The sequence below is a fragment of the Hyla sarda genome, chromosome 11 (genome assembly GCF_029499605.1).
Source record: "Hyla sarda isolate aHylSar1 chromosome 11, aHylSar1.hap1, whole genome shotgun sequence".
NCBI lineage: Eukaryota > Metazoa > Chordata > Amphibia > Anura > Hylidae > Hyla > Hyla sarda.
In genome coordinates, this window is record NC_079199.1 from 87,046,303 (window position 1) to 87,073,918 (window position 27,616).

Below are 27,616 nucleotides of genomic sequence, written 5' to 3' on the forward strand. Positions count from 1 at the left end.
GGGCAGTCTCAGCAGAAGAGGCTCGGGCAGGTTCCTCAAAGACACTTCGGATTTCCGAGAAGAAGGAGTGTACAGAGGCAGTGACGGGGTCATTGCGGTCCCAGAGCGGTGTGGCCCATGACAGGGCTTTTCCGGACAGAAGGCTGACTACGAAAGCCACCTTAGACCTTTCAGTGGGAAACAGGTCCGACATCATCTCCAGATGCAGGGAACATGGGGAAAGAAAGCCACGGCAAAACTTAGAGTCCCCATCAAATTTATCCGGCAAGGATAGGCGTAGCCCAGGAGCGGCCACTCGCTGCGGAGGAGGTGCAGGAGCTGGCGGAGGAGATGACTGCTGAAGCTGTGGTAGTAACTGTTGTAGCATAACGGTCAGTTGAGACAGCTGTTGGCCTTGTTGCGCTATCTGTTGTGACTGCTGGGCGACCACCGTGGTGAGGTCAGCGACAACTGGCAGAGGAACTTCAGCGGGATCCATGGCCGGATCTACTGTCACGATGCCGGCTGGCGGGTAGTGGATCCTCTGTGCCAGAGAGGGATTGGCGTGGACCGTGCTAGTGGATCGGTTCTAAGTCACTACTGGTTTTCACCAGAGCCCGCCGCAAAGCGGGATGGTCTTGCTGCGGCGGTAGTGACCAGGTCGTATCCACTAGCAACGGCTCAACCTCTCTGGCTGCTGAAGATAGGCGCGGTACAAGGGAGTAGACAGAAGCAAGGTCGGACGTAGCAGAAGGTCGGGGCAGGCAGCAAGGATCGTAGTCAGGGGCAACGGCAGGAGGTCTGGAACACAGGCTAGGAACATACAAGGAACGCTTTCACTGGCACAATGGCAACAAGATCCGGCAGGGAAGTGCAGGGGAAGTGAGGTGATATAGGGAAGTGCACAGGTGAAGACACTAATTGGAATCACTGCGCCAATCAGCGGCGCAGTGGCCCTTTAAATCGCAAAGACCCGGCGCGCGCGCGCCCTAGGGAGCGGGGCCGCGCGCGCCGGGACAGGACCGAGGGAGAGCGAGTCAGGTACGGGAGCCGGGGTGCGCATCGCGAGCGGGCGCTACCCGCATCGCGAATCGCATCCCGGCTGGAAGCAGAATCGCAGCGCCCCGGGTCAGTGGATCTGACCGGAGCGCTGCAGCGGAGAGAGTGTAGCGAGCGCTCCGGGGAGGAGCGGGGACCCGGAGCGCTCGGCGTAACAACTTCCTGTGAAACACACCAGTTCAGTGTGAGAAGCGTGCGGGTGTGTCCCTGTTTGAGCTCTCCAGGACTTCCAAGCAGACTACAGAGGCAGGTGTTCTAACAGCTTTTCCCAGGAGGGTGGCAGACTCCTGGGGAGAGCCTCCCTGCATGGAGCCCCGGGAATCTCGGGGCTCCACTTCCCGTTCCAGGCTGGCGGGGGGTGGAGAGAAGCCAACTACAGCCAGTCTTCCGGCCTGTGTGAGAAAATCTAGCAGGGACCGCAGTAATGTGGTCCCTGCTCCCCAGGCAACGGCGAGTAGTGGAAAGGCCACTAGTGGCAGGAAGGCCAAAAAAAGCCTGCAGAATGTTGAGATGTGGGGCAACCGAGACCCGAAAGAGTCCGCGGAAATATATTGCTCCAGGATGACGGCTCGGTTTACAGAGTACGACCGCTGTGGGAAAGAACTAAAGGCAGCAAGGGAGGATTTGCGCCTGGCCCAAAACCTGGCTGACAGGGGTCCCAAGAAAAAACGACCCGAGCTGAGGGTGAGAATACAAGCCCGGAAAACAGAGATTAAGGCGTTGGAAGAAAGGAGAAAGGTCCTTTTGGAAGGCAGTGGACTTTTCCGTGAAAAATTGCTAAACAAGGACAGATTCACCGCCATGAAATCCCCAGGTAAGGAGGTGGTGGATGATGGGGAGAGTAGTGGCGGTGAGGAGGAGGAGGTGGAACAGTCAGAGATTGTCGGAGAGGCTGAGGGGAGGGTGGAGAGTGTGGTGCTGGATGGTGGGGCCCCTGCTGTCTGTGTCACCCCTAGCCCCCCCCTCAGTGAAGACCACCTTGCTGCTGCTCAAATGGTGGCCTTACCTGTGTCATCTGCTGATGAGAGCGAGGAGGACAGTGATGGCGGGGTGCTCCGGGCCATCATCCTGCAGGAATCCCCCACTCATTTCCAGAACTTTTCTTTTGGTGATGATCTGGGCCCTGAAGGAGGGAAGAAGAAAGGGCAGAGGAGCAAAAAGAAGAGGAAAGTGGGAGAAGTCACCCGTTTTGTATTTAGTCCTTTCCAGCAGTCTGGGCCGGCTGAGAAGTCGGTACAGGCTGCTGGGCCCCCCACTCTGCAAGACCCCACTTCTGAGGTGGAGCGGGGCCAGCACGGGGGGTACAGTGTGAAATCCAAGATGGCGGAGGGAGATGCTGAGAAGCCCTCCTGTCCTGTCGGTAGGGAAGGGCAGGACAGGCTTGAAGTGGGGGACGGTCCCCTGGGCATTGCTGGTGCTGCAGGGCACTCCCCTGTGAGGGGGGGGAGTGTCCGGGCATCAGCTGGACAGTCCATGCGGTCGTTCAGTGCAAGTGCTGACATAATGGAAACTTCCCCTGTGAGGGAGGGGATTTCCTACACGTCACATGGTGGAGGAGGGGCGGCCCTGCTCATGGAAGTGACGTCAGGAGATGGAACTAGTGACATCAGTGGCAGAGATGTGATGCCAGAGGCAGAGTTAGTGACATCGGCACCAGCAACATTACAGTCTATCCCGGCCAGCTCAGCCAAAAGTAAGAGTGAAAAAGTTACTGCACTGAAAGGGTTTAGTAATACCTGTGTGGATGAGAGGAGTGGTAGTACTGTGAATGGGAGGAGTGGAAGTGCTGTGGATGAGAGGAGTAGTGGTGCGAATGAGAGGAGTGGTAGTGCTGTGAATGGGAGGAGTGGAAGTTCTGTGGATGAGAGGAGTAGTGGTGTGAATGGGAGGAGTGGTAGTGCTGTGAATGGGAGGAGTGGAAGTTCTGTGGATGAGAGGAGTAGTGGTGTGAATGGGAGGAGTGGTAGTGGTGCAGATGGGAGGAGTGGTAGTGCTGTGGATGAGAGGAATGGTAGTGGTATGAATAGGAGGAGTGTCATGGATGGGAGGAATGATTGTGGTGTAAGTGCTGGTGGCTCTGGTGTGTCGGGGTCTGGTCCGGCTGCCCCCCCCCAGTCGCCAGGAGTTATGCAAGTGTGGCGGCTGGGGGTTCGGGAGGTTCAGGGAGTTCTTTACCTTTGGAATCTGGAAATGGTCACTTGCAGCGGCGCCTCCTGGAGGCGCTTAGGAGAGGAGAGAGGACGCTCCAGGTAGAGGGAAAGGAGGTGGACCTGTCTTTTTGGGTGGAGAGACATGGTCTTGGAGCGTTCCGAGAAAAAGATGGGGAGATCGTATGGTCCCTCCATACACCCGGGCAGGAGGCTGGCCGCAGGAATGTGGCCCGTTTGGTGTGGACTGGCAATGATGCATGCCCACAAAGGGGCAAGGTGGTGGAGCTTCTGCTCCAGATGGGTTTCAGGGCTAGGGACATCTTTGCCCTGATTCACCCCTTCGGCTCCTCCGAGTTTGACGTCAGCTTTGTTAGGCCAGAGGGACTTGATCTTTTCTGGTCTAATTATGAGCTGATGAAGAACGAGCCCGGATGGCGTGATTTTGCTGTAAAAGCGGTATCCCGCCAAAGCATGCTGAAGAAGGTGACCGTATTAACCCGTAATGAGTCACTTTCATGCTACGATATCATGACCTGGCTGGGCAGGTACGGGGAGGTGACGGACGTCCCCCGAAAGAATTTTGATGAACACGGGATCTGGTCTGGGGCCTGGACGTTTTCCGTCCGTCTCAGGCGTTCAGGGAACACAGTCACCCACATCCCTTCGGCCACCTTCCTTGGACGCGACAGGATTCAGGTCTTCTACCAAGGGCAGCCGAAGCTGTGTCACAGGTGTGGTGACCCCAACCATTTTAGCGCAAACTGCACTCAGCAGATATGCGCCCTCTGCTGTGGGGTGGGTCACCTGGCAGCCACCTGTGGGCAGATTAGGTGTAACTTGTGTGGTGACTTAGGTCACCCTTTCAGCCGGTGTCCGCGCTCCTTTTCCTATGCTGCGACCACTCCTGCTGGGGAGAGCCTGTCGGTTGCCTCAGTGGGGGAGGGGACCAGCCATGGAGAAGGGGCACCAAAACCAGTGAGGGAGAAGCACAAGACCCCCTCTAAGCTGAGGCGAGAGGAGAAGCGCAGGTTGGAGAGGGTCCAGGAGATTTCCCAGGTGCCAGGGGTAGCTCTGGGTCCCTCTCCAGGCACGGGCTCAGTTGGTCAGCAATCTGAGGTTTTGGGTGAGACTGAGTTGGATGAGGAGGTCGGGAGAATTCGCAGAGAGGAGGGTGAGATTGCCCTCTCCTCCAGTTCTTCCCAATACGAAACAGTGGATGAGGAGGAGGAGGGAGGGCAGAAACTAAATGGTGACCGTAAAAAGAAGAGGAGGAGGAAAAGGGGAAAAAGTAAGGAGGTTCTGTTCCTCTCTTCTGTTACAGCCCCAGACCTGAAAAGGAACATCCCAGTCTCCGACCCTCTGATCGTCCTCTCGAATCGGTATGAGGCCCTCGGGGATACTATCTCGCCTCCTCCTCTTGAGGGGGAGGAAGAGGGGCGGGAAGTGGTGCAGCCTCAAGGGGGCGCCGAGCCTTCCACCCCTGAGGTGGGTTCCTCAAGGGGAAAGGCAACTCTGGATTCCAAAGGTAAAGATCCTGGGATGGATTTATCCCACAGCCTTAAAAGGGGTAAGGGGTCTTCCTCTGACTCAGATGGGGGTGGGGGAAAGGAGAGGAAGAAGGTGTAAGGGATAGAAGGCCGTCTAACTCAATCACCCTGTATGGCGGCACTCACCCCATTGACGCTGGCATCTATTAATTGTGCCAGCATAAAATCTGATACGGCTAGATTTGCAGCCTTTGATTTTCTCGGCCGCGTTGAAGCCGACATTTTCTTTTTACAGGAGACCAGGTTGTCAGATCTAGCCTCCCTGGTAAAAGCCAGGAGAGAGTGGAGGCGTGGTCCCTCCCACTGGTCTCTTGCGGCTGAGCCGTATAGTGGGGTGGCGGTCCTTTTTACCGCTCCTGTTGAATGCCGACGGGTTATTGAATTAGAAATGGGGAGGTGCCTGATCCTAGATGTCCTCATGAAGGGGCAGGAGCTCCGGCTCATTAACATCTATGCCCCGCAAACTAAGCGGGGCCGTAAAGATCTCTTTATGAGGATTAAGCCCTTTCTTTTTACGAGTCGGCAGGTGATCTTTGGAGGGGACTTCAATAATGTCACGAGGTCCCAAGATAGGAGAGGCTCCAATGGTCCGCTGACTTGTGATAGTGTGGCACTGATTAGCATAGCTAGAGAAGCTCGCCTAGAGGATGCCCACATCCGGAACCCCTCGGGCCACGCGGGTTTCACCTATCATCAAGGTAGTCGCAGGTCTAGAATAGATAGGTTTTATTTAAAGGAGGAAGCCGTCTCTTCCGCAGTGTCCGTGGTTGAGGTGGAGTTCTCCGATCACTGTATGATTTTGTTTTCCCTGAATGTTTCAGAGACCCCCCGGATGGGTAAAGGTTACTGGAAGCTGAATTCGTCCCTCCTGGAGGAAGTGGAGGTAAGACAGTCCTTTGAGGATTTTCTTCAGAGTCAGGTACCTTTACTGGGCCTATGTAGTAGTAAGTCAGAGTGGTGGGAGATATTCAAGAAGCGGGTTGCGGGGTTCTTCCACCAGCTCTCGAGCCTCAGGTCCCTGAACAGGTATCGCCTGTATCAGGGACTGAGGAGGAAACTCGAGCTTCTCGTCTCGACTGGAGGTAGCCGAGAGGATATCTCCAGAGTGAAATCCTTGCTGATGGGGTGTCAGTATGATAGGCACGCATCTTTGGTTTTTGAGAGGGATTACGGGAGGTACCGCTCGCCCGACCCTTACAGAAACTGTAAGATGTCAGTGAGTAGTAAAGTCATTTCAGGACTGATTGATAGTACAGGATCCCTGAATCGGTCCAGATTAGGGATCTTGGAGGTCATCAGATCCTTCTACTCGCACCTCTTGGGGAGGAAGGATCTAGATCGAGACAAGATGTCGGTTTTCCTGACTGAAACCATTCCTGAGCCAGGGGTAGACCCCTCTCTTGATGTTTTGGCAGAAGAAATCAGGGAAGAGGAAGTGAGACTGGCGATCGAGGGGCTTGCCCCTAAGAAGTCACCAGGTCCGGATGGCTTAACATCCGAGTGGTACAGGACCTTTAAGGAGTCTTTAGCTCCCCTCTTGACTGAGGTATTCAATGAGTGTCTCTCCTCGGGCACTCTGCCGAAGTCATTGAGGAGGTCAGCCCTGATTCTTTTGTCAAAGGGTAAAGATCCCAGCCGTATTGAGAATTGGAGGCCCATAGCTCTTCTCAATACGGACAGGAAGCTTCTGGCTAAGATACTGTTTAATCGGCTGGTGAAGTTTGCACCCCGGCTCCTTTCGCGGGCCCAGCACTGCTCTGTTCCAGGCCGAAGCACCTTAAGTGCGGTCCTTAGTGTCAGGGAGGCAGTGGTTCGGAGTAGTGCGGGTTTCTGGAAGGGGTACTTGCTGTCCCTGGATCAGGCCAAAGCGTTTGATCGGGTGAACCACGAGTACCTCTGGTCCGTCCTCCTGAGATATGGCTTACCGAGTCCTTTTGTTAATTGGCTTAAGATCTTGTATGCAGGGGCAGAGAGTTTCCCACTGGTGAACGGTTGGTCTGGCCGCTCTTTTGAGGTGGGGTCCGGAGTCCGTCAGGGTTGTCCTTTGAGCCCGCTGTTATACGTGTTCGCAATCGATCCCTTCGTCCGGAGGGTAGATTGTGGGCCGTTGGCGGGAGTCGGGATGAGTCTGGCGGAGCTGGATGTCGCCCAGAGAGTGGTGGCGTACGCTGACGATGTCACCATTTTCGTGTCCTCGCGAGAGGAGGTCGATGTGGTGATGTCGGAAGTGGACCGCTACTCGGAGGCATCCGGGTCTAAGATCAACCGGGATAAGTGTGAGAGTCTCTGGCTGGGAGGGGGAGATCCCACGTTTGATCTCCCGGACACCCTTCCAGGGCCCCAAGAGTCAGCAAAAGTTTTGGGCATCATATTCGGCAAGGATGATTATCCCACCAAAAACTGGGATGGTAAGCTCCAGGATGCCGCCCAGAAGGTGGACCAATGGAAGAGTTGGTCTATGACCCTCAGGGAAAGGGTACACCTGATCAAATCGTACCTGCTCCCCTTGTTTATCTATCTGGGCAGCGTATGTATCTTGCCAGAGGCTTACTACACTAGGATCTACAGCCTGTTTTTCCAACTGTTATGGGGAAACAGGATGAACCTAGTCAAGAGGGAGGTTACGTACCGCACGAGGAGACTAGGGGGTTTATCTATGGTAAACCCTGTGGTGTTCTTAACCAACACCTTCTTGAAAGCTAACATCTCAAACCTCTGGTCAGAGAGGGCTTCTCCGTGGGTACTCTCCTGCAGGGAATGGTTTCGGCCTTTCTTCCAGGAATGGGAGACAGGAGGGCAAGTGAAGGACCTCCGTACGCCCCATGGGCATCTTCCGGCTTACGCTACCCCGACTCTGAAGGTGATACGTCGGTGGGGTCTGGGAGTGTGGGAGATCAGGACCCAGTCAAGGCAGTTCCTTGACAAACGGGTTCTGTTGACCCACTTCCAGAAGCCTCTGGCGCTCAGGGACTGCCCAGGTCGGCATCTGAGGGTGGGGTTGTACCTTTTAAACATGAAAAGGATCCCCCAGAAGTTTTGGGACTTGGCCTGGCGCTGCTTTCAGGGGAAGCTATATGTGAGGGACAATTTGAAGTGTAGGAACTCTGATGACCGGGGATGTCCCCGAGAAGAGTGCGGGGACACGCTGGAAAGCATGGACCATTTCCTGCTTCATTGTCCCTTTAATATAGGGGTTTACAACAGGGTGGGCGCTTCCATCGGCTGGAGTCAACTTGCCGGCCTTACCTATCAGGAGTGGGCTTATGGGGCATTCAGGAACCTGGGTGGCCGAGATCGGGGCACTTTATTCTTAGTTAGTTTAGTGGTTAGGTACTACACGTGGAATGCACGGTGTTTAGTGTCGACCCAACAGAAAATCCTCTCCGAGGTGGAGGTCTGTAGGAACATCACTGGTGACCTCGGGAAGATCAGGTCTTTGGAGTATGGCAGTCTTGGTACAAGTAGGGCTTCTCTCCTATGGAGAGGGTTTTCTTTTGATGTGCCCTAGGTACTAGACCTTTTAGGTAGAGTACCTTTATTTTGGTTAGGGACAGTGTTATAGGGATAGAGATAGGATGAGAACAGGGTTAGTTTGAATGGAGGGATAGGATTAGGGAGAATTGTAGGGGGAGTTAGGGAAAGAGTGTAAAATTATTTTGAATGTATCAAGTCTGCCATCCTTCTCCCTGGTGGTGGGCTGATGCATGTGCACGCTAGCTTTTTGTTTTGTTTTTAAGCTGATATGGTATGAAGGGCTTACAGGCGACCAAACTTGGGCCTAAAGTGGTTTGTGGTTCAGTGTGTATAAGTTTGTGTATAAGTTGGTTGGGAGGAGTGCTAGGTGGGGAGGGTGTGCTTTTGGGTGGTGGTGTTCATCTTTGGGGGACCTGACATGGGTCAGTTAAGGACTGGACTTTGTGAACTGTAAGAACGGTATGGACTCTGACCCATGTACAGGAGGGGTGGTATGGGTGAGGGTACAGTTTTAGTGTAGGGTTTTTCCTAGGGTTTTCTATTGATCTTGTAGGTGTTTTCTGTAGTGCATATATTTTGTTTATATTATATTTTATTTATATAGTATATTTAGTAATTTTGTACGTATATTGTGTTATATCTATATTGTTATACCTATATTGTTTCATATTGTTTCATGTTATAGCGTTATGGTAGCCGGACCAGTTGTTGTGTTGATATGTGATTTATTTTGTTTATTTCAGTTATTTGGTCTGTTTTATGTTTTCTTTGGTATTTTCATTAGTCCCGGATAGAGGATCCAGTTAATTTGGACATTTTGTAAGTGAATGTATGTGTGATATGATTATTTTGATTATTATTATTCTTTTTATTATTGCTATTTTTTTTATTTATTTATTTTTTTTTTATTTTTTTTTTTATTTTTTTTTGTTTATAAAAAAAATGTGTGTGTGTGTGTATGTATATATATGTATATATGTATATATATATATGTATATATATAAAAAGATTAAAAAAAATATAAATAATGTAAAAAAATAAGTAAAAAAAAATATATAAAAAAAAAAAAGTAAAAAAACATAATAATTTTTTTTTTTTTTTTTTTTTTTTTGAGGTTTCTGTTTAGTTTTCTTGTTGCGTGTTCCCAAGTATGGATGGTTTTGAGTTATAGTCGGGTAATGATAACTTTTATGTTTATATTTTGACAAGCCAAGTTGTGCTATTTTATTTATTTATTTATTTTTCTTATGTTCATTTTCGGTAAGCGTGTGAGTGTTTGATTTAGATATTTTGGGCATATTTTAATATCTTAGTATTTTAGTATCTTAGTAAAGCTGGGCTGGCCGGTTAGGCAGGGTTTTGTTTGAGGTTTTGTTTTTGGTTCTAAAGTATTTCTTATTTATGTTATAGCTGGTTAAGCTTGCTTTGTGTTTTGTATTTGATAAGTTTTGTATTTTTCTAATAAAAAGAGTGTCAGCAGAGAGCACTGTGGACTGGGTAAAGATTTTTTCATAGAAGTCATACAGCTGCTAAAAAGTACTGGATGGGTAAAGATTTTAATAGAAGTCATTTACAAATCTGTTTAACTTTCTGGCACCAGTTGATTTAAAAAAAAAAAAATGTTTTCCACCGGAGTACCCCTTTAAAGCCAGTGTACGTAAAGTACAAGGAAACAGAAAACAAATTCCTGCCACATGTGTCCTGGGACAAGGGAGGCGCTCAGGGGTTTCTGTCACCAGGTTTATTATCTGTACAGTCCATGTTTTGATCCTCTTGCTATTACTGTAATGTCTTTTTTTTTTCTCCAGCAGCTCAGAAATCCCCGTCTGGACTTCCTGAAAGGGATCAGCCCACAGAGTCCTCTATATAGCTGTAGCGGATGCAGGATCAGATCCAAGGAGGGCGCAGGCAGATGAGGAAACGATTCTCACTCTCCAGGTATTGACTTCGCTGCTTTATATCTTCCTGTTGCTGCGGAGTTCATCAAGGTCTGAGGTAAACTATTGCTTTATCGTTATTCTTTATTTTCATTGCCCATTGGGTTGCCACCTGGCCGGTATTTTGCCCACCCTGACGGTATTTTTATATAAAAAATTCCAGCAATGCAATGGTTGGTATTTATCCAACCAATACTCCAACTCCCGGAATGTTGCACCATAACCTATACAAGTGTTTCCCAAACACAGAGCCTCCAGCTGTTGCAAAACTACAACTCCCAGCTGTTGGCTGTCCGGGCATGCTGGGAGTTGTAGTTTTGCAACAGCTGGAGGCACCCCTGGTTGGAAAACACTGACCTATACTATATACAACTATATAGTCCAGCATGCTGGGAGTTGTAGTTTTGCAACAGCTGGAGGCACCCCTGGTTGGAAAACACTGACCTATACTATATGCTACTATATAGTCCAACTGGGAGATGCAGTTTTCGTTTCGGGCAGCTGATGAGCCACAGGCTGTATCAGAGCATGCTGGGAGTTGTAGTTAGTAACTAACTACAACTCCTGAATTTGCTAAAAAATAAAAAAAAAAGCGATCAAAAAGTCACATAAAAAAATGGTACTGTTAAAAACTACAGATTGGGGCACAAAAAATGAGGCCCCTATAAGGAGAAAACAAAAAAGAATTACAGAATTCTTTTGAACAGGGAATCCGTTTGGATGTTCCTATTGGATACTACGGAACCCAAAGGTTTGAATTTAAGGCAAGATTTGATTTAGACTTATTAGGTTTTTTTGTTTTTTTTTCCCCCATCTCTGTTCACATTGTTTTTTTTTTCCCCCCCATCCCTGTTCACATTGTTTTTTTTGTTTTTTTTCCATCCCTGTTCACATTGGGGTATTTTTTTTCCCCCATCCCTGTTCATATTGGTTTCCCTGCCCATTGATGTTTTTACATAAATTCATGTGAATATGTCTCCGCTTTGTGCAATATTATGTTCTATAGTGTATGTGTCAATATCAGAAAAAGCAAAAAAGGTGACCTATTGAACATTTCATTTAGTCTAAACCTGCATAAATACATGTGTCTGTGACACATACTGTAGGACTGCACATATACGCATGGACATATCACAATTCACTTCCTGGGGAAAACAAGGGAAGTCCCGCTCCAGGATTTCCAGGTCTCATTTTTTAGCTTTTTCTAGACAGCAATACCATGTGACTGGATATATAAGAAGGAACTGGTTATTGCTTTTTTATGCCATGACTAAGGACATGCTTGTCCGAAACGCGTAGGCTGCTGTGCCCAGCTTGTATTTTATATTTATGCTTCAATAAAGTGGATCCTTTTACCGTTGCTGTTGGATTACTCTTTTCTGCTTGTACTGAAGGACGGGAGGTGCTACCCCCACAGCCCGAGCACAACGGAGGTAGTGAGGTTTGGAGCATCACTTGCTATGTGGAAGGGGACAGAATAGGACAAATTTCCCCCCTGTGATGTTACGCATATATCATTAATTATGCAAATTAGCATGGCCTGTATTTTTTTTTTTTTTGCAAGAAAGGTGGCAACCCTAATTGCCCATGATGCATCTTCCTTCCTCAAAAGTAACTTTATTGTAAAGACATTATACAAGTATTAAAACAGGACAAGTATCACCACCTACGGCATCTATGAGTTGCCCCTTGAGGGCAGGGGAGTAAAAAGTAACCATGGGCCTCCATAGCATGACTTTGGATACATCTTCACCAGTGGTATCCGCACTGTCTGATGTTTTTTCTCCTCCTTTTCTTGGTCTCCCGCAGTGATCTGCATTCAATTCTCCATAGCTTTTTCTATTATACATTCTACATCCTGTAGTACAAACCCCCTGGAATGTTGCAGGCAATTTTTGGAACTAACAAATTTTTTTTATTTTCTCACATACAGTAGCGGCACACCAGTTATACTGGTTGCTGTCACTTTAAGTGGTACAAAAGCATAATGGTTACAGTCAATTACAAAGGCAGTAATGGTTGCAGATACCTGTTAAGTATATAAAGCCTATAGGTCAGACTACTGTGGGTGCAAAGAAGATGGTTTTGTGGTATGCCCTCCATGTTGGGGTCTGGTGCTAAGGATGAAACACATAAGGCTCCTTTCACACTTGGGGAGATTTATCAAAACCTGTGCAGAGGAAGAGTGGTGTAGTTGTCCATAGCAACCAATCAGATTGCTACTTTCATTTTCCACAGGCCTCTTTAGAGGCCTGTGGAAAATGAAAGAAGCAATCTGATTGGTTGCTATGGGCAACTGCACCACTCTTCCTCTGCACAGGTTTTGATAAATCTCCCCCACTATACATTCATCCGTTTGTAAAGATCAGTTTCATGTTCCGTTATGAAAACCCTGAAAATCGGCCATTAAACGGCCGTTACAAGATCCCATTATAGTCTATGGGATTTTTACATTATCCGTTTTAACCCGTCATGGCCCGTTATTAATAATGGACGCTATTTTGTGACGGGAGAAAGTAACGGGAGAAATAGTGCATGCAATAAATAAAATATGGTGTCCTGATCAAAAACTTAATACATCCATCTTTTCCTGAGACATAAGGGTTAATAATGTGTCTGATAATTCAGAGAAACAGTCAGATGGAAGCGAACTTAGTTTTAATAATGGCAGTGAACTGGAGCATTGCTAGGTCTCCAGAGCTAGAGCCTTATAGCCCCAGTCATGCCCCTAACCACACTCTAGTTCTAGTCCTCTGAAGGGTGCTGTCGCTCAGGAATAGATTGATGCAGCAACTGAATCTCCTAGGCCTGTCCCCATGTGGTGAGGTGGAGGATCTCCTAGGCCTGTCCCCATGTGGTGAGGCAGTGGCGTTGCGACCCGGGTGCGGGGGGTGCGGCCCGCACCGGGTGACACCAACCTAATGGGGTGACACCAAGACGCTCCGCAGCACCCACACCCCCCTATGTACCCGACCGGCCTCCCATCCGTCAGCACCCCCCCCGTGCTGTGTGCGCGGTGCGCCCGTCTATTAGCAACCCCCCCCCCTTTCAGTGCGCCCGTCCGTCATCATGCCCCCCCCTCTCACCTTCACCAGTACTGTGCCCGGCCTCCGCTCCCACGTCTGCGCCGGCCTGACGTCATACCGCATGGCCGCGCAGGGGGACGTCAGTTACGTCACTCGCATTGCGCCCGGTGAGAAGGATCGCTGCGCTGGATAGGTGAGTGTGTGTGTCTGTCTCTATCTATGTTTGTGTGTGTGACTCTGTGTGTGTGTGTGTGTGAGAGGCTGTGTGTGTGACTCTGTGTGTGTGACTGTGTGTGTTTGTGTGACTCTCTGAGTGTGTGTGTGACTGTGTGTGACTCTGTGTATTTGTGTGACTGTGTGTGTGTGTGTGTGTGTGTGTGACTCTGTGTGTGACTGTGTGTGTGACTGTGTGACTCTGTGTGTCTGTCTGTGAGTGTGTGTCTCTCTGACTGTGTGTGTTTGTGTGTGTGTCTCTCTGTGTTGTGTTGTATGTTTTTTTTTTTGTGTGTGTGTGTGGGGGGGGGGGGGAGACTTTGACGCATTGTGGGGAACCTGCAAGGGAACCTGCGGCCTAATGTGGGGAGTCTATGCTACCTAATGTGGGGAGTCTATGCTACCTAATGTGGGGAGTCTATGCTACCTAATGTGCGGAGTATATGCTACCTAATGTGCGGAGTCTATGATACCTAATGTGCGGAGTCTATGCTACCTAATGTGGGGGGGTCTATGCTAGCTAATGTGGGGAATCTGTGCTACCGAATGTGGGGAAACTGCTACCTAATGTGGGGAATCTGTGCTACCTAATATGGGGAAATTGCTACCTAATGTGGGGTAACTGGTACCTACCTAATGTGGGGAAACTGGTACCAAATGTGGGGAATCTATGCTGCCTAATGTGGGGAAAAGATGCTACCTAATGTGGGGAAACTGCTACCTACCTAATGTGGGGGAACTGCTGCCTACCTAATGCTCCCCCCCTGGCAGTAGCACCCTCATCATCCGCCAGCAACTACCCCCCCCCCCCCCCCCCCCCAGCGGCACCTCCATCAGCAGATCCTGATGGTGGATGATGGCGGTGCTCCTGCCAGGAGGATGATCCTGCCGATGGATGATGGGGGTGATACTGCCAGGGGGGATGGCCAGTAGCACCCTCATCATCCTTCAGCAAACCCCCCCCCCAGTAGTAGCACCCCGTTCATCCACTAGCAACACCACCAATACCCCCCTCCCGTGGTAATAGCATCAGCTAACGGATGTTGAGGGGTGTTACTGCGGTTGTGGTATTATATTCAGAGGGTGCACTGTATGGCAACGTTATATTCAGAGGGCGCAGTTTGTGGTAGTGTTATATTCAGAGGGCACAGTGGGTGGTAGTATTATATTCAGAGGGCGCAGTTTGTGGTAGTATTATTAGAGATGAGTGAACTTACAGTAAATTCGATTCGTCACGAACTTGTCGGCTCAGCAGTTGATGACTTATCCTGCGTAAATTAGTTCAGCCTTCAGGTGCTCCGGTGGGCTGGAAAAGGTGGATACATTCATAGGAAAGATTCTCCTAGGACAATATCCACCTTTTCCAGCCCACAGGAGCACCTGAAAGCTGAACTCATTTATGCAGGAAAAGCCATCAACTGCCAAGCCGAGAAGTTTGTGACGAGTTGAATTTACTGTAGTTTGCTCATCTCTAAGTATTATATTCAGAGGGCGCAGTGGGTGGTAGTAATATATTCAGAGTGTACAGTATGTGTTGGTATTATATTCAGAGGGTACAGTATGTGGCAGATTTATATTCAGAGGGCACAGTATATGGTAGTATTATATTCAGAGGGTACAGTATGTGATAGTATTATATTCAGAGGGTACAGTATGTGATGGTATTATATTCAGAATGTACAGTGTGTGGTATTATATTCAGTGGGTATGGTGTATGGAAGGTTTATAATCAGAGTATAGTGTATAGTAGTATTATATTTAGAAGATACAGTGTCTGGCAGGTTTATAATAATAATTGTTTTCATATAGAGGATGAGAATGCGCTGACATAGTGAGGAGACGTCTGGGCGTCACATTCTACAGACAGAAGTTTTAGCTGGACCAGGCGGTATGTACCATCTGAATTAGATAAGGGAAGACTATAGAGAAGACGTCACTGATATCATTGTACATTCTCCTCTCTGTGTCCTATCAGAGCTGTAGTCGCTTGTCAGTTCTACAGTTATGGTCAGTGAAACTACAACTCCCAGCATAACCTCACCACTGCATAAAGGGGTACTCTACTGGAAAACATTTTTTTTATCAACTGGTGCTACAAAGTTAAACAGATTTGTAAATTACTTCTATTTAAAAATCTTAATCCTTCCAGTACTTATTAGCTGCTGTATAAGCGATTCACAGGAAGTTATTTTCTTTTTTAATTAATTTTCTGTCTGACCACAGTGCTCTGTGCTGACACCTCTGTCCATGTCAAGAACTGTCCATAGTAGGAGCAAATCCCCATAGCAAACCTATCCTGCTCTGGACAGTTCCTGACATGGACAGAGGTGTCAGCAAATAGCACTGTGGTCAGATTGGAAAGAACTACGCAACTTCCTGTGGAGCATACACCAGCTTATAAGTACTGTAAGTATTAAGATTTTAAATAGAAGTAATTTAAAAATCTGTTTAACTTTCTGGCACCAGTTGATATAAAAGTAAATGTTTTCCAGTGGAGTACCCCCTTAAGTAATTCTGGGAGCTGTATATTTAAATGGTGAAAACTTCTTTAACACTTTCCCATTCTGTGGCAACTGGTATATCTGATTATTATACTGGAATTTCTCACAATGCGCTACAACAGTGGTGTCTGTCACAACAGGCTAAAAACTTACTGGGGGGAGGGGGGAGGTATGGGGGTGACACCATTTTCTACCGCACCGGGTGACACCAACCCTAGCAACGCCACTGTGGTGAGGTAGAGCATCTTCTAGGCCTGTCCCCATGTGGTGAGGTAGAGGATCTCCTAGGCCTGTCCACATGTGGTGAGGTAGAGGATCTCCTAGGCCTGTCCCCATGTGGTGAGGTAGAGGATCTCCTAGGCCTGTCCCCATGTGGTGAGGTAGAGGATCTCCTAGGATTGTCCCCATGTGGTGAGGTAGAGGATCTCCTAGGCCTGTCCCCATGTGGTGAGGTAGAGGATCTCCTAGGCCTGTCCCCATGTGGTGAGGTAGAGGATCTCCTAGGCCTGTCCCCATGTGGTGAGGTAGAGGATCTCCTAGGCCTGTCCCCATGTGGTGAGGTAGAGGATCTCCTAGGCCTGTCCCCATGTGGTGAGGTAGAGGATCTCCTAGGCCTGTCCCCATGTGGTGAGGTAGAGGATCTCCTAGGCCTGTCCCCAAGTGGTGAGGTAGAGGATCTCCTAGGCCTCTCCCCATGTGGTGAGGTGGAGGATCTCCTAGGCCTGTCCCCATGTGGTGAGGTAGAGGATCTCCTAGGCCTTTCCCCATGTGGTGAGGTGGAGGATCTCCTAGGCCTGTCCCCATGTGGTGAGGTAGAGGATCTCCTAGGCCTGTCCCCATGTGGTGAGGTAGAGGATCTTCTAGGCCTGTCCCCATGTGGTGAGGTAGAGGATCTCCTAGGCCTGTCCCCATGTGGTGAGGTAGAGGATCTCCTAGGCCTGTCCCCATGTGGTGAGGTAGAGGATCTTCTAGGCCTGTCCCCATGTGGTGAGGTAGAGAATCTTCTAGGCCTGTCCCTATGTGGTGAGGTAGAGGATCTCCTAGGCCTTTCCCCATGTGGTGAGGTAGAGGATCTTCTAGGCCTGTCCCTATGTGGTGAGGATCTCCTAGGCCTTTCCCCATGTGGTGAGGTAGAGGATCTTCTAGGCCTGTCCCCATGTGGTGAGGTAGAGGATCTCCTAGGCCTGTCCCCAAGTGGTGAAGTAGAGGATCTCCTAGGCCTGTCCCCATGTGATGAGGTAGAGGATCTCCTAGGCCTGTCCCTATGTGGTGAGGTAGAGGATCTCCTAGGCCTGACCCCATGTGGTGAGGTAGAGGATCTCCTAGGCCTGTCCCCATGTGGTGAGGTACAGGTCCACAACAAAGGTCTTAAGGTGACCTTCACTTTCTCTTCTCCTCTGAACTCCTCACAACTGACTCCTCCCCATCTAGCCAGACTTTGCGGAGCAGGGCAGAAGCCCTGATTGGCTGAAGCAGTCATGTGATCCCCCTAGGCATCCTCCTGCACAGATAAGTTAACCCTTAAGGGCACATTAAAGCATAAAAAGTACATTTGACTATACATGTTACAGTGCAATACAGTATAACACCCTTAAACTTGGGGTAGTGGGGCCCAGAACAGACATTTAGTGAAGCACCTGAGGAAGCATTTACCTAACAGGGCCATATTCTGCACTGGGACACCACATATAAAAGGATCCAATATCACCATACATCTTACTGCTAACTACCATCATCAGTCACTCCCATTTGTAAAATGAAGTTCACGCCCATCTGACTGATTTCCTGAATTGTCAGACCAAATATAAACCCACATATCTCAGGAACAGAAGGGAATATCAAGAAACTGTTAAAAGGTGTGTGAACAGGGCACCATGAGTTATGTAACAATAATGCAATCTAATTTGTGGGAGGTAGGCCACATGACCTGTTTAAGGTCTCCATACACTTTATACAAAAGTCATCTGAACCCACTGACTGTATGATATAAATAACACACAGTAACATGGACATACCTCAACCTCATCTAAAGCCATTGTAGGCCGCAATTATAGTGCTCCAACTTCCACCACCTAGTCAGGTGCCAGATACCATGATAGATGGGCCCCATAGGAACTATAATATCTTCTACATTGCTAGTTATGCTCATAACCCATTCCAGAAATAAAAATGTTCTTATGAAGTATATTAGAAAGATTAACGTTTTGCCAAGATGTACTGTGGTGCCCCAGTATGGGAGGTGTTACCCCGTGCTCCTGCTGTCCTGTCAGGCAGCCTCCTTCAGGGTCCCCAAGGCCCCCTGCACTTGTTTCCCTATTGTAAATATGTTTTACCATGTAAAGTGTTAGAAAATGTAATGTTGCATTTAAGAGTTATACCATGTGACATATCATGTGATTGTTACCCAGGAGGTACCAGTGACCAGGTGATTCCAAGAGTGACCTATGGGCTCCCTGCTAGTCTCCCCCATATAAGCCCTGGGTGGAGCTAGCTTCTTTCTTCTTTTCTCTTTCCTTAAAAGTCTTTGCTGAGATCAGTCGTGCCTAGTGTGTGTGTCCAGAGTGTTGGAGGCCTCAAAGTCAAGTCCTGCAGCCGCCATCAATTCAAGTAAGATAAGTCACAGCTTTATGAGTCAAGTCAGTCCCTGTCATCTGTCGAGTCAGTGTGGTCTGCATTCAGTTGTCCAGTCCTACTACAAGTCCCAGCAAGCCATTAAGGTCTCTGCGTCACTGGTCACTTCCTTAGGCCCTGGCTGAACTGTATAGACTTTACCAACTGTCTACCCTCAGTAAAGCTACCGTTGTCCATAACTTAGCGTCAGAGTCTTTTATTGCCCCTGTGCTTAGCCCAGGATCCAGCGGTATAACTTCAGGTAGTTTTAGGCTAAACCACGCCCTGGCATCACGAATACAAGTGTTTAATGCCATCTGCCCCTAGGGTAACAACATCTGCCCTGCACCACACACCCCGCCACCACAGTACAACATAAGAAAAGTTTTAGAATCTGATAGTGCCCATTTAAAGTGTTCCCAGGGGTGGCAGGGATCACTGTATGTAAGTGTTCATGGTATAAGAGCAATGTGATTTGTAGCATCTCTGGTACCTGCAGTTACTTTATATGGATATGTAATTTATATGCAATTTAGATCAGTGTTATCAATGTGATCTGTCGTTCTTTTTATGTAGCTCTGCCCTTTTTATCATTGTATTATATGTATTTTATTCATGATTTTTTTCAATAAAGATTTATTCAGTTTTTTCATTATTCATGGTGATCTTCCTATTAGTATTTACATTTTTGCATTTGACACTCCATAAAATGGGTGTATTTGGCCCAATTTAGAATTTTCACTTTGATCGGTACCAATGGGGGTTGGGGTGGGAGTCTTTGGCTGGCCCCACAGGAGCCACTGTGACTGACACTTATGAGAAAGATTGTGGTTGGTACTAATGCGAGGCACAGACTGGCAATGTTCTTAAAGGGGTACTCCGCTGCTCAACGTTTGGAACACACTGTTCCGAATACTGGAGCTGGCACCGAGAGCTTCTGACTTCATAGCCTCACCCCTTCATGATGTCACGCCCCGCCCCCTCAATGCAAGTCTATGCGACTATGAACTATAGACTTGCATTGAGGGGGCAGGGCGTGATGTCATGAAGGGGAGAGGCTATGACATCACGAGCTCCCGGCTCCAGCGTTCGGAACAGTTTGTTCCAAAAGCTGAGCAGGGGAGTACCCCTTTAATGCATTGTTCATTGGTGTCCATTGAATACCTGTATCATACACCATCTTTTCAGGACCTACATGATTGTGCAACCTATCTCAAAAAGTAAATCCATCTTTAAATATGATATCACAGTGCAAATAGAGAAATAATCTACCTAAAACATTTTAAACAACATGACTTATATTGTCCTAATCTTGAGTTACATAATGTATTATACTCCAGAGTGGCACCCACTTTCTAGCTGTCAGTGTCACTGTGTACATTTACTTATCCTGTACTGATCCTGAGTTACATAATGTATTATACTCCAGAGTGGCACCCACTTTCTAGCTGTCAGTGTCACTGTGTACATACATTACATTACTTATCCTGTACTGATCCTGAGTTATATCCTGTATTATACACCAGAGCTGTACTCACTATTCTGCTGGTGAGGTCACTGTGTACATACATTACATTACTTATCCTGTACTGATCCTGAGTTATATCCTGTATTATACACCAGAGCTGTACACACTATTCTGCTGGTGAGGTCAATGTGTACATACATTACATTACTTATCCTGTTCTGATCCTGAGTTATATCCTGTATTATACACCAGAGCTGTACTCACTATTCTGCTGGTGAGGTCACTGTGTACATACATTACATTACTTATCCTGTACTGATCCTGAGTTATATCCTGTATTATACCCCAGAGCTGTACTCACTATTCTGCTGGTGAGGTCACTGTGTACATACATTACATTACTTATCCTGTACTGATCCTGAGTTATATCCTGTATTATACCCCAGAGTTGTACTCACTATTCTGCTGGTGGGGTCACTGTGTATATACATTACTTATCCTGTACTGATCCTGAGTTATATCCTGTATTATACTCCAGAGCTGTACTCACTATTCAGCTGGTGGAGTCACTGTGTACATACATTACATTACTTACCTGGTTCACCCCCTTTATCGTGTTAGTAATGCCAGCCTCTCCCTTGTAGTCCTGCACAATCTCCATAGATCTATGGCGCCATTCATGTGCAGTATTAAAGGGGAGAGGCCGGTATTACTATACAGGATATAGGTTGTCAATCAGGGTGGTAGAGGAGGTGACTGCAGCACAGAGGAGTGTAACAAACATGTAAAGGGCAATAGTATTTTTAGGTATTGTTCCCCTCTAGGCCAGAATAAACTCATGCACCTTTTGCCCACCCCTTCTTATCAAGACAATTTTTACAGATAACTCTTCCAAAGACAGAGTGCAAGATCCACTTTATCCCTCACTAAAGTGTGACTTAAAACAAAACCTTTATTGTATGGATAAAAATAAAGCCAAAAGAGAAGGAAGGTCTGAAAACCCAGCACCCGTACATTGCTATTGTCTTTACACCATGTTCGCAATTCTAGTGTACAATAAATATATGAATAATAATGTGAGTATACCTGCAGTGTGTACTCAGAGATGAGCAGGATGTGGTGCTGTATGTAAAACATGTCACACAGCCCCCTAACATGTTTCACCACGTAAGTGACGTCTTCAGAGGCTATGGGGCCTCTGAAGATAGTAACGATAACATATCAGGAACTAGCTCACTGACATTGCACAGGTTATATATTTGCAACAAGTACCATCTGCCATTGCCTTCTTCACGGTGGAACCGGATCTTGTTTAAGAACTGGGCCTCTATCTGGGCCTCTATATGTAAAAAATCCATTGCTGAAAAAAGTCATTCATTGTATCATACTGGGCTAACCTTATGACCCTATTTAATCTTAACATCAAGGGTATTCCATGATTCCATCAGCCAGACACTGTATTTAGGTGTTCTCTTTGAGATGCTTAAAAGGGAAACCGACAGCTGGTTCACCTATTAAAATGAGGTTTCACTTTCCCTGATCCGTGGTCCGATTCCCGATATAGACCCGTTATTAACCCACATTGGTAATTTGTTATTCACCAGCTTTGCGCAATGAAGGTGGGACTCGGCATACCCAGCATCCCTGGCTCCATCCACTCTGCTCCCATATGCCCGCCTACCTCATGAATATTCAAGGAGAACTCTTTGCCCATGTGAGCACTCTGTAGGCAGCATATGGGAGCAGAGGGGATAGAGACAGGGAAGCTGGGTATGCCGTATCCTGCCTCCATTGCGCAAACCCAGTGATTAACATATTAGCGATTCCGGCTAATAGCGGGTCTATCTCCGGAACTGGACCATGGATCTGGGAAATTTATACTTTATTTTAATCTGGTTCACCTGCACTATGACCCTGTATATTGGGGTTTTGTAAAGAAAGAAGGTTCTTTAAAGGAAAAAGAATCCCAACGGAGGGATAAAAATTACATGAAAATAACTGATGAGTTTTGGGTAAACTCTTTATCATGCCTTGATAAAGGGTTTACCCGAAATGCGTCTAACACTCATGTTTCATAAGATAGGAATGCCGGTGAATGTGGATCCGCTGGACCTGTGTGGCAGATGACTCGGAAAGTACCAGGGAGCAGAGTCTAAGGTGCCGCTGGTTTTTGCCAGAGCCTGCCGCAAAGCGGGATGGACTTTGTGGCAGGCGGCACCCAGGTTGCTACCCCTGGCACAGCTCGACCACACAGGCGGCTGAGAAGATGCGAGGCACAGGAGGGATAAGGCAGCTCGTGGTCAAGATAGCAGGAGGTCAAGGCAGGTGGCAAAGTAGCGTAGTCAGGATGTCGCAGGAGGTCAGTAGGCAGGCGGCAGAGGAGCAAGGTCAAGTCAGAGAGCAAAGGATCAGATACACGGTAAGGCAACTCTCAGGCACAAGGCAATAAAGATCTGGCAGGGAAGTGAGGAGGGTGGAGGAATTTAACAATGAGCCACAGGTAAATTACACTAATAAGCGCACTGGCCCTTTAAACCTTAAAGCTCTGGCACGCGCGTGCCCTAGGGGACGGGGACACGGGCGCCGAAGCAGAGAGGCAGAGGCTGGGGCAGGAGAAGCACCAGGTGAGTGACGGACTGGAGAACGCATGCGGGCGCATCCCGCAAGGCGAGTCCCAGCCCGCCGGCAGCAGTAGGTAACGGGACCATGTGCTCACGGCCAGCGTGTGCGGCCGGAGCGCATAACATAACAGCGTCTTGATTTTTTGTCCCTCTGAACAATAATTTTAATGGATTAAATAAAGCTTTTATGTTTTATCCTAATACACAAACTGAAGACCGGAATGCTGGGATTTTTTTCCCTTACAGAACCTTCTTTCTTTACTCATCATCTTGCTTCCGGCAGCAACATTCTGTGCATCTGGCCAGTTAGGACTGTAGAGGACTACGTAAAGGGGTGAGCGGATTTTATTTTCCCTCTTACTCTATTGGGTTTTAGTGCTGGTGAACCGATTATCAGTTTTGCTTAAAGAGACCACCCATAACATTGGTCCAGCCCTCCATTCCCACTGCTGTGTCCACCAGGAAGCTGCCCCTGGGCCAGCGGTCCTCTCCACTTACACTGACATTAGTAAAGTGGTTGCCCCAGCGTTCTTAAGTTCAAGCTGGCTCTACACTTTACACCAGGTGGTATGCTGCATACTGATCCAGGGTTACAGTCTGTATTATACTCCTGAGCAGGGCCGGTGCAAGGGTTTTTGCCACCCTAAGCAAAAGCTACTTTTGCCGCCCCCTTGACTCCGCCCATTGGCCCACCCTTTGACACACCCCACCTTACTACTGGGGTGACACACTGTAACAAACCTCCTCCTCATGCTGCTGGCTGAGGGAATGGTTTGGATGCTGGTTGTCTAACTTTCTTGCGGCAGGCAGAGCTGCGCCCCCCCCCCCCCCCAAACAAGAGGGTGCTCTAGGCAGCTGCCTATTTTGTCTATAGGCAGAGCCGGCACTGCTCCTGAGCTGCCCAGCCGCTTCTTTTGTGTGGACTGTACATGTTTATTGTGTGTAAACCTTTGTACATTCCATTCATCTATCATCACACTCTGGCAAATCATTTGTAAATAGCTGATCTTATGTTTTTATAACAAGTTTCTGCGTAAAGCACTTTGGCAGAGGAAGGGGATTTTATCGATGACGAGGCATTATTCTTGTGTTAAAGGAAATGTACTTCAGAAAAATGACCTAGTGTTTAAATCAAATTTTTATGTATAACATATTTTTTAAGAGTTTTTGGGGATTTTTTTCTCATTTTCCATTTGACTGTCTATATAATAAAATAATCCTGAAGTTGTACAGTTTTATTCTAGCCTCTAGGTCAAAATATAAGATGTCACTTCCTGTTCAGCTTATCACATCACAGACAGGATTGCATCACGACGACCAATCCACTTTCCAGGAAACTGTTCATCTAGGAATGCTCGGACCCGACACCCATAATGTGGTGGTCACCATCTTGTCAGGTGTCAGGTCCGAGCATTCCTAGATGAACAGTTTCCTGGAAAGTGGATTGGCTGTCATGGGCCAGTTGAATGGCCCCCAAGGTCTCCCGATCTGACCCCCTTAGACTTTTATCTTTGGGGTCATCTGAAGACAATTGTCTATGCTGTGAAGATACGAGATGTGCAGCACCTGAAACTCCAGGTACTGGAAGCCTGTTCTAGCATTTCTCCTGCGGTGTCTATAGTAGTATATAGCAGTGTATATGGATACTGGAAGCCTGTGCTAGCATTTCTCCTGCGGTGTATATAGTAGTATATAGCAGTGTATATGGATACTGGAAGCCTGTGCTAGCATTTCTCCTGCGGTGTATATAGTAGTATATAGCAGTGTATACGGATACTGGAAGCCTGTGCTAGCATTTCTCCTGCGGTGTATATAGTAGTATATAGCAGTGTATATGGATACTGGAAGTCTGTGCTAGCATTTCTCCTGTGGTGTATATAGTAGTATATAGCAGTGTATACGGATACTGGAAGCCTGTGCTAGCATTTCTCCTGCGGTGTTGCTATCAGTGTGTGAAGAGTGGGAGAAGAGGGTTGCATTGACAATCCAACACAATGGGCAGCACATTGAACACATTTTATAAGTGGTCAGAAACTTGTAAATAACTCATGAAAGAATAAAGTTACGTTAAAACCAAGCCCATCATTGTTTTTCTTGTGAAATTCCCAATAAGTTTGATGGGTCACATGACCCTCTTCCTATTGAAAAAAACAAAAGTTGGATTCAAAATGGCCGACTTCAAATTGGCCGCCATGGTCACCACCCATCTTGAAAATTTTCCCCCCTCACATATACTAATGTGTCACAAACAGGAAGTTAATATCACCAACCATTCCCATTTTCTAAGGTGTATCCATATAAATGGCCCACCCTGTGTGTATATATATATATATATATATATATATATATATAAATAATTATTATTATTTATTAATACATTTTTTAACCCCTTAAGGACCAAGACAATTAGGTCTGTATGCCCCTTAAAGATCAGATCTGTTTTTTTCAAATCGGGGATGTCTGACTTTATCAGACAATAACTCTGGCAACATTTTGTCAATCACGATAATTCTGACATTGTTTTTAGTCACAAGTTGTCCTTCATGTACATAGTAAAAGTAAGCCGATATCATTTGTAGTTTTTTTTTTTACAATGCAAAAAATCATGAAATAAAAAAACACTAATAGGTTGCATATATTTATACTTACTGACCAAATGGTTTATGACACTTATACTTTCATATGTCATTCATATGTCACATTTTATACTTTATTTTGAAAGCATTTTTTTAATTAACATTTTAAATTAATTAGAAGCCTAACAATTTTACTTGAAATTTAGAAAATTTGAAAAGTACACCTTTTTTATGTGCCATCCAAGGTATTGGCTAGGGGGGTACAGTAATATTTTAACATCATAGTTTTTGGGAATTATTACAAAGTCAGTGTTAAAAATTCGAAATTAGCATTTTTCACAAATGCATCATTTGTGGGACATATTTTTTGTACATCGCTTCTGATATTGAAAGAAACACACCCTATGTTTTATTGAGCTGCTCGGCCTGTGTTTGGAAATATCCCTGCTTAGGCCATATTTGGTACCTTGGCAGCGTGGTAGGACCCAGAAGGAGAGGAGCGCCATTTGGCTTTCAGGGCATCATTTTAGGCCGAATGGATTATAGGCTGCACTTCATGCCTGCAAAGGGTTTTAGCTGCCAGAACCATACAGAACCCCCACAAGTGACCCCATTTTGGAAACTACACCCCCTAAAGTATACACCTAGACCAAAAGTGAGTACGTAGCTGGAATGGTTACAAAGTCAGTGGAAAAACTTAAATTTACTTTTTCCCCCCCCACAAATGCATCATTTGCGGGACATATTTTTTATACATTGCATCTGAAAAGTAGGAAATGCACCCCCTATTTTATTACGCCGTTCATCCAGTGTTCGGTAATACCCCCGATTAGACCATATTACGTTGCATGGCCACATGGTGGGACCCAAAAGGAGAGGAGCCCCATTTGGCTTTCAGGATATCATTATGCAAATTATAGTCCCCACTTCATCTTGCAAAGCATTCTAGCTGTCAGAACAATACCGCACCCCCAGAAGTTACCCCATTTTCTAAACTACACCCCCTAAAGTATTCACCTAGGGCAAAAGTGAGTATGTTGAGCCCTTATTGTGTGGCTAGAATTATTTCAAAGTCTGTGGAAAAAATAGCAATTAGCTTTTTTCCCCACAAATTCTTTATTTGTGGAACATCATTTTGGTAAGTTGCTTTTGAAATGGAGGACATGCCCCCATATTTTATCACCCTGTTCTTCCTGGGCAGTACCCCTACTTAGGCCATATCTGGTTGCCTGACCGTCTGGTAGGAACAAGCAGGAGAGGAGGCCCCTTTGGCTTTCAGGGCAAATTATATGAATTATAGACCCCACTCCATGCCTGCACAGGATCAGAGCTGTCAGAACAATACCGCACCCCTACAAGTGTATTGGCTGGACCAGGGACCGCTCTGGTGATGCTGACGGATACCTCTAACATACTGCTGAAATGCAGTATGAACAGGACGCAGTGTAGGGTCACACAGAGCGCACCTGCAGCATATTTCACACCGCGGATGCGCCCGGCAGTCACAAGGGCGAGATCACTGCTGCGGCTGGGTAGCTCAGTGTGTCTGCTCATGACTGCCGGCGCGAAATCTGCCGCTATGAGTGGACACAAAAAGCTACCCAGCTGCAGCAGGGAGCTCATTATTGTGACTACTGGTGGGCATCCACAGCATGTAACATGCTGTGGATGTGCGCCGTGTGATCCTACACATTATGCTTTTTTTTCCATTATATTTATTTACTAAATGTATGAAAATTTAATTTTTTTTACACTTTTTTTTAAAAAAAATTTGATTTTTTTACACTTTTATTTATTTTATATATTTTTTTACACCTTTTTTTTATTTTTTTAATGGGTTGGAAGACTTAGTATTCCAAAGCATTGAAGTTATATGCTGCCTGCCAGTTTTACACTGGCAGGCAGCATATCAGGACGTGCCTGACAGGCAATAACCGGGGCAGACCTGGGGGTCCTTGTAAGACCCCCGGCTGCCCAGGTAACCAGCAGCACCCCGCGATCATTGCAGGGTGCTACAGGAGAGAGACAGAGGGAGCTCCCTCCCTCTGTCAAAGTCCTTACAGCTCGCGGTCGCTTCCGACCGCAGCTGTAGGGGTCAAACTGCTGGGGCCGAAATTTATTTTGGTCCTGACAGTGTGGCAGGGTCCCGGCTGTGTGTTACAGCCAAGTCCCTGCCGCGATCTTATGGGTATACTGGGCAGTACCCACGAGAATCATGGACATGTATACTCGTCCAGGTGGGGGAACGTGCATCCCCCCTGGACTTGTATACACTTCCATGGTTGTTAACGTGTTAAATCCCCTTTACAATATATACAAAATGAGTCAGTTATTAGTCCATAAACTATTGGCTGGTCCAGAGCGCTAGTGGTTCACACAACATATAAAATGTTTATTATTCATGACTCACAGAAAGTATACTTTGCAATACATGTTTTCAATGAATGGACCTGGC

General features: G+C 47.1%; 2 protein-coding genes across 4 annotated transcripts in view; both read left to right on the forward strand.

Moving 5' to 3' along the window:
* The first annotated feature begins 1,599 nt into the window (after positions 1-1,599).
* Positions 1,600-10,079, forward strand: LOC130294905 (uncharacterized). The gene is made up of 4 exons (XM_056545054.1): positions 1,600-1,852; positions 2,597-2,731; positions 5,557-5,958; positions 10,018-10,079. The coding sequence occupies exons 1-4, from the start codon at positions 1,600-1,602 to the stop codon at positions 10,077-10,079; spliced, it is 852 nt and encodes a 283-aa protein (XP_056401029.1).
* Positions 10,018-27,616, forward strand: part of LOC130295370 (cathepsin K-like) — a 49,288-nt gene continuing 31,689 nt past the window's right edge. Inside the window, exon 1 of one of the 3 annotated variants that reach the window (XM_056546051.1) lies at positions 10,018-10,147. In XM_056546051.1, coding sequence (XP_056402026.1) covers positions 10,089-10,147 — 59 coding nt within the window. In that variant the 5' untranslated portion in view covers positions 10,018-10,088. Of the gene's footprint in view, positions 10,205-22,835; positions 22,920-27,616 lie in introns of those variants that run through there. The other 2 variants (XM_056546053.1, XM_056546055.1) reach the window with 2 other exon arrangements.